At 35.6% G+C, this 7717-nt stretch overlaps 1 protein-coding gene across 6 annotated transcripts in view; it reads left to right on the top strand.

The window, feature by feature from the left end:
• Positions 1 to 738: 738 nt before the first annotated feature.
• Zip102b (Zinc/iron regulated transporter-related protein 102B) overlaps positions 739 to 7717 on the top strand; it is a 30926-nt gene continuing 23947 nt past the window's right edge. Inside the window, exons 1-5 of one of the 6 annotated variants that reach the window (XM_071775440.1) lie at positions 739 to 757; positions 1074 to 1177; positions 1279 to 1405; positions 1482 to 1708; positions 2148 to 2282. In XM_071775440.1, the coding sequence (XP_071631541.1) occupies positions 1082 to 1177; positions 1279 to 1405; positions 1482 to 1708; positions 2148 to 2282 (585 nt within the window). In that variant the 5' untranslated portion in view covers positions 739 to 757; positions 1074 to 1081. The other 5 variants (XM_071775438.1, XM_071775439.1, XM_071775441.1 and 2 more) reach the window with 5 other exon arrangements.

Raw genomic sequence — 7717 nt, 5'->3', positions numbered from 1 at the left:
ACGTTTTACGTCCTTACGACATTTTATGTGTGAAGGCCTTTATGCTTACGTATTAGGGTGCTGTCACATGGCAGTCAGAAATTCGGAAAACGGAATCTCGGAAAAGTAACGGAGAGGGGGTCAACCAATCAGAGTCAGCTCGATCGGTGCGATTTTTCAAGGGCCGGGCTCCCCATGGAACGACTTTTATGGAAAACTAAATGGCATTCTACCTTAACATATTTTTAAATTAAAGAGATTTCTATATAATTTTAGAGTATAATAAAAAATACGTCGAAGCTTTATTTTTTAATAGACTACTACTACGGTAAGTATCTTTTTTCTTCTAAAACAATAAAAATAATTTTTTCAATTTTTACTTATTCCGGAAATATCAGTCCATGGGGAGCCCAGTCACAAAAATTTCGGACTGACAAGTCCGCAATTTTTGCATGTCTGACAGTATGTACATTAACTATTTATGTATTAAAAATTGTGTATTTATATTATTTTGTAGAGATAGAGATTATGAAATGGAAAAAAAATTAAAATACTTTTAACGAAAGAAGTTATTAAATGCATTTAATAACTTCTGACCCCCTCTCCGTTACTTTTCCGAGATTCCGTTTTCCGAATTTCTGACTGCCATGTGACAGCACCCTTATGCGTTATGCAAAAGTATGTGTTCCCCGCATGCTTGTCGACTTGCGTCGTTAACTGGAAAGCACCCAATATACTGGGCCGAACTTCCATGATGTTTACTATCTAGGTATTCTAGGTAATGAATTTAGCAATCTGTTAATGTTCACGTGCATCAGTCATTGATGTTGTTTTCCGTATTGTCCGCTGTTAGGCGGCAGGAGCCAATAAAGTGAAGAATTGTTGTTGTTTTATGTACATATACTTTTATCTGTTTGTAAAATTGCGATATATATATATATATATGATAGATATGATAGAAGTGAGATAGATCAGTGTAAAGAGAAAGTTTATAATTTACGATTAACATGCAGTTAACCAATCTTGTTTTTACATGTGTATTTTATTAATTGATAATGTAATATTGGAAATTAATAGTTCCTTTCATTATTAAGAGAAAATAATGGAAGAGGTAGCAATGTTATGGATGCTTACTCTTGTTATGCTGGTTGGCTCTTGCCTGGCTGGATCTTTACCATTAGTCATGAGTTTGTCGGAAGTAAGATAATTTTTTATAATAAGATGAAAAATATTTTTTATATGAAATATTCTGAATGTATCAAAGCACGCTATACTGTATACAGTATTTGTTTTTTCTAGGACAAATTACAATTGGTGTCGGTATTAGGAGCAGGTCTTCTTGTTGGAACTGCATTAGCAGTCATTATACCTGAAGGTATAAGAGCTTTATTTACTGGTGAAATTACTAATGGAAAAGAGTTACATGGTATATAATTTTATATTTGTTATAATTTATGTATTTTCTAAAATCAATATCTTTAATTGATACTGCTATGTTACAGGTGATTTACATTCTTTAATTGGAATTAGTTTAGTACTTGGTTTTGTATTTATGCTTCTGATTGATCAATGTTCAGCAAGAAAAAGTGATGGAAGACAAAAAAGTGTTACAGCAACTTTAGGTCTTGTAGTACATGCAGCAGTTGATGGAGTTGCATTAGGAGCTGCTGCTACTACATCCCAAGCTGATGTTGAAGTGATAGTTTTTTTGGCAATAATGTTGCACAAAGTAAAGTTTCTGATCATCAACAGTTTTAACAATTGATTAACAAGAGCTTAAGGCTCCTGGGCTCTTGTTACAGTCATGTAAGGTCGTGACATCAGAAGCGAGAAATGACATGCTGAAAATTCTTGTATGCAATTTCCAAATAAAAAGATATTTGTGTAAAATAACACTTTAGATTACTTCAACACACTTCAAAAATATTCCGAGATCTGTCCCTTTTCTTTGACAGTTAATAAACAGTCGTAAAATGAATGTAATACAAAGCCTAGTCATGCGCCTGAATATAAGCCTGTATGTGTCATTTCTTGCTTCTGACAGTGGGATTCCAATATAACCACGGCGAGTATCTAGGAGCCTTAATAGCAAATGTAATATTAATGTAATTGCATCATTTCTATGTTCTTTGTGTTATTAAAAAATTTAATTATGGTGCCTTTTTTAGGCACCAGCTGCATTTGGACTTGTGTCATTTCTTCTTCATGAAGGTGTAGATAAAAAGAGGATAAGCAGACATTTATTAATTTTTTCTCTTGCGGCACCATGTCTTGCACTTGTGACGTATTTCGGGATTGGAAAAGTGAGTAATGTAAAAAATATGTATTTAAACTATACATGGGTAGTCTGAAAAGTTTTGAGCCTCAAACAAGTTTTTTTCGGTCTGGTCAAATTTTTTAACATAGTCTCCTTTCAAGTCGATGTTAGGCTCAAAACTTTTCAGACTACCCTCGTGTATATATATATATATATATATATATATATATATATATATATATGTATGTATGTATAGTAACACTGCAAATATTAGAGTATTTAAAGTATGAGTATTATAAATTGTGCATTTCAACAAGCACAATTGAACAATATTCGAATATTGATTAATTTTTTTCAGATTTATTTTTTTGTTGGTTAAATAAAATCTAAGATAAATTTTTAAACAAACAAAAATATGATTCTATTAAATATACAAGCCGTTTTCGGTCTAAGCATAGATCTTAGGCAGTTCAATATTAATTTTCCGTATATATGTATTATTAATAATACATGTGCATATATTCCAACTTCTGTGATTCTATTAATATTAAATATTTCAATAATTATAAAATTACAGGAGAAAGATTGTTAGTGATGGCATTAATCATAATGTATGTTAGTTTAAAAATTATCTTGTTTAAATTTAATTCAAATATTTGCAGCTTTTATCGGAATAAGAACTTTATTATATATGGATATAGTTCCGAATGACCCTTGCTTCCGATCGACCTAGAGTTTTACACTTAAGTTTTTTTACACTTAAGTTGTTTTCGATGTGAGGAATAAAGTTCGTGTGGTCCCAACTTTCGGAAATAAAAAAAATCTTATGAGCAATTTTTACAGCACTTATCAACTAATAAAATTGATTCTATATGATATATACAACATATATAAAATATAATATATATAGTATATATAATTTATGTAGTAAATATCCGCACGAAATTACACTTAACCTAACCTAACCTAATCTTACTCTAATCACCCATGTGGCACCTCATTAACTATATTTAATGTAAAATATATTAAAGATTTGTTTGATATCAAAGAGGAAACTTTTAGTTTCACTATAGATGGTGCAACTACAGGTCAAATAAAAGTCATTTTTATTTTTTAAATGGAAACCCCATTTTTTAACGTTTTACGCGAAAATAGAAGTAAAATGAAATATTTTTTATTTTGAACATTTTTAAAATTAAATACAAATTTTTTGAGATAATCGGTAGATATTAATACAAAACTGAGAGAGATAATGTATTTATAAATTATTTTTTTACTTATCGACACATCGTGATACTATAAATATTATAAACTGTAAACAAACGGAACATGAACAACGATATTCCTTCTCAAAAATTTTTTTATGACGCAAAATACACAAAATATAAAAAGTGTGCAAATTAGAAACTTGCACGTTGTTTCCTCGTTATTACAGATCACTACCATTGCTTCTATTTTATTTCGCTCACAAAGCTCTATGAGGAAGCTTGTATTTTATTCCGTGCATAATTATTAGTATTTATTTGTTTTGGCTTCCTCATAGAGAAAGCTTTATGAGCGAAATACAATAGGAGCAATGGTAGCGATCTGTAATGATGAGGAAGCAATGTGCAAGTTCCTAATTTGCACAATTTTTAATTTTATTTAATCTTTTTATGAATTGATAGAGCTTAGTAGCACAAGTGGGGTTTTACAATCGACACAATGTCAAATCGATGTTGACTTTGGGAGTTCAGGCTACATGGTCCAATATGGACTTCGCATATGGACCTTTAATCGCGTATAAAGCTGGGTCTAATCAATCAAATCTTAAAGAATTATATATGAAATAGGGATAGAAAGGACTGAAGAATCTAATAGAATTATAAATAGCCTGATATCTTAAAATTGGCGGAAGTTAGAGCAACCACGGACATTTCTCAAAAAATTCAAAATTTTATAAGGAAAACCTTTTTACCGATTATCGCCAAATTTAATACCAACCTTCTTTTAATGATACTCTATATAAAATTACATGTATAACTTATACATGTAACTTTTTTGAGCAGAAATCGGTAACTCCTTCATCGATCCTCGCCAAATTCAATACCTCCCTTAAATGATATTCTATCCATCAAATAACTTACACATTTTTTAAGCAAAAATTGGTAACTTTTTCATTGATTCTCGCAAAATTCAAAACAACTTTATTTTAATGATCCGGATGAAAATTGACGGGATCGTATTTGGGATCGCCCTGAATTGCAGCGAATCCAAACAAGCAAATGAAGCTTTTAGGACGCGTCGCGCTTGACCGCGCGTTTACATCGCAAATGATAACGGCCGATTTTAGGTCGGGTCACTAAAATACGCGACCTGATCTGAAGCCAGGTCCGGTCGTCTATCAACTGTTTACAGCAGGCGGGCTAAATAATTTAGGTCGAATTTGAGGTACAGGCCGCGGCCTAATTTCAGGGTGTAAACGTAGCCATACTCTCTCATTCTGTCTCATTTTGTTTTATTTTGTTTGATTCACTTTCAGTGACGTTCTTTCACCACTATCTTCATGTAGTCTCCTTCTGTTATCTTCATATAGTTTTCTTCATTCTCATTTATTCTGCATCATTTTTCTAATTTTATTGCATTTTACTGCTTTATCTTCTCTCATTCTTCTTTATTCTTACTTGTTCTTATTTATAATGTTTCATTTTTGTCATTGTCTTCTCTTTATTTCTCTCATTTTTTTTTATCTTCTCTGATTCTCTCTGATTTTTGTTCATATCCTATTATTCAATTTTATCCTCATCCATTCTCTTAAATTCATATCCTGTCGTTCTAATTCTGTTTTGTTTCGCATTTTACAGCCATTTTTTCTTATTCTCACTAATTCTCGCTTTCCCTCTCCCCCTCTCTCTCCTTCCCTCCCTCTCTTCCTCTCTTCCACCCTTTCTCCCTTCCTCCTTCTCTTTCCCTCCCTCTCTCCCTTATTCCTTCCTTCCCACCCTTCCTCCTTCTGCCTCCCTCTACCTCTCCATCCCTCTTTCTCTTTCTCTCTCCCTCCCTCTCTCCCACCTTCCCTCTCTCCCTACCTCTTTTCCCCCTCTCTCTTCCCCCTCTTTCTCCCTCTTCCTCTCTCTTTCTTTTTCTCTTCCTCTTCCTCTCTCTTCTTTCTTCTGTCTCTTGGCTCTCTTTTTTTTATTTCTTCTTCCATTTTTTTTAACTTTATGATACCTTAATCATAAAAAATGAAAGAATCATATATTACATAAGACACGCTGTAGCCATCTTCATCATTGATGCGATCATGATTTATAGGATTAGTTATATCATTTATTGTTTAAAAATTTAAAGAAACATATTTGCTTTTTCTTATTACGTTGATGAGTCAGCGTACAAATTAAAAAAAAATAGAACCGACTTTTTAAAAAAGCTCTCAAAAAAGCTCTTAAAAAATGAAAAAAAATAAAAAAAAGAAGCTTTCAAAAGTATGAAATAATACTTTTAAGAATTCTTTTTAATTTGTAACGGCCTGACTTTATCGAACGCGGACGAGTTTACGGGATCGGGAGTTCGATGACAGGCCCAGAAACAGTAATCAATTTGCCATGTGAATATGCACTTTATTCGAATATTCAAAACTATACTATAAACTATCATATACAATACTCGGGATTCGGTATTACACACGAACTGAACGCGGGAAATTACCGTGGTCGGTAGTGCCGGTGCACGCGACGCGGTATACGAAATCTCGGGACTCGAGTCTTCGCCTCGAGGTGCGGTACGCAAGGGAGAGATAACGCAGCGCGGTATTTTACAGAACGGAGTTCGTTGCGGTATACAGGGCTACGATAAGGCGGAACGCGGTAGATTACATACGGAACGCGGCTACGAGTAGACGCTAATGGAACGCGGTATATTACATAGTGATTGATACATATATTTAATACATACAAGAAAGATATACGCTGATAACGGAACGCGGTATATTACATACGGAACGCGGGACGTGACATACGGAGCGCGGTATATTACATACGGAACGCGGGACGTGACATACGGAGCGCGGTATATTACACGCGGGACGCGGCTACAGCTATCAGAACGCTGTATGCGATGCACGGGTAAGCGAGCGCGGTAGGTTGTACCAGAGGATGGCAGAATCCCGGGATCACGGTTGTGAGAACTCTCGCGGCGAGGCCGAGCACGCTCGACCCCGCGGTACCGTGATCGTCGGGGCAATCAGGGAGTTCGGGAACACTCTGAGAACCCTCAGTCGAGAACCAGAACTCTGGACCTCGTTGTACGTGTTGCCCTAGGATTCGGAAGGTATCGGGAGGTAGCTTCGTCAGGAGAGCCGAGATGAAGACGAAGTGACTTCCTCGTCGAGCGCGCCGCTTTTTATACCGCGCGTCGCGGTGAGCGTGGCAGGAGGGAGGCCGATTGTCAGGCGACGGTGCGGTGGTGGGAGCGGCGCGATCCCGCGTGCTCGCTTCGGCGGGGATCGGCTCGCTTCGGCGTCGTGCGGGAGGGCACCGGTGCGGCGGATTTCCCGCGCACACGGTGCGTTTCAAGTACTTAAAAAGATGTGGGCGCACCGCGCCCTGTGCTCGCCCGACGGGGAATCGGTCGGGCGGCTCCCGGAGGGTGGTAGCCGGGGACGATGCTTTGTCATAAGGGGTGCATCGTTACAAATTTTTTTAAGTCGGCGCCAAATTAATAATATTTTTAAGTATTTCTTTTAATTTTTTGAAGTTGACGTCAAATTAATTTAGTAATTATTATTTTTAGTAATTATTATTGTTAGAAGTGGTTGGTTAAAAGGCGTAAACGATAATAGTGTAGAGTACTTGACGATTAGTATTTATTTGGCACTGTCCGGGTTACCCTGCATAAAATGTCGGATTGAAAAGAATTAATTAAAATTCTGTTTTCTGATGCGAAGAAAGGGATTGAAAAGTATTGGTTCGCAAGAATTCACTTAGCTTAAAATATTCCTCGCATTCAATCGCAATCGATAACCTTCAAACAAATGCGAATTCTCGCATTAAAAAGGATTCACTTCTTCTACTAATTGTTTTTGGATTCAGAGGCATACAAGATTTTCACGTTCTATTCCCAGTATCGCACTGAAAAGTATTGACCCGTGATTCAATCCGAAATTGTTGCAAAGCAGAATTCATGACAAAATCTCGTGAATGCGAAACAATATTTTTGAATAAGACGTTTTTATGCAGGGTATATATATAAAATAAAGTAGCTTAAACAAAACTAACGTGCACACGCGGAAGCTACCGGAAGAAGAAAGGAAAAAGAACATAGAGTAGTACATTATACATTAGATAGTAAACTCGAAAAAGAAACTAGCCCTCTCTCTAGCGTTACTAAACTACATCGATAGTAACTAGGACCTAATAGGCACGAGCACACGTAGATCTGACATTCTAACAATTATTAATTGGGCACCGACTTCAAAAAATTGAAAAAAATATTTAAAAATAT

The sequence above is a fragment of the Temnothorax longispinosus genome, chromosome 4 (genome assembly GCF_030848805.1).
Source record: "Temnothorax longispinosus isolate EJ_2023e chromosome 4, Tlon_JGU_v1, whole genome shotgun sequence".
In the NCBI taxonomy this organism is placed as follows: domain Eukaryota; kingdom Metazoa; phylum Arthropoda; class Insecta; order Hymenoptera; family Formicidae; genus Temnothorax; species Temnothorax longispinosus.
This window is presented reverse-complemented; position numbering and strand designations above follow the sequence as displayed.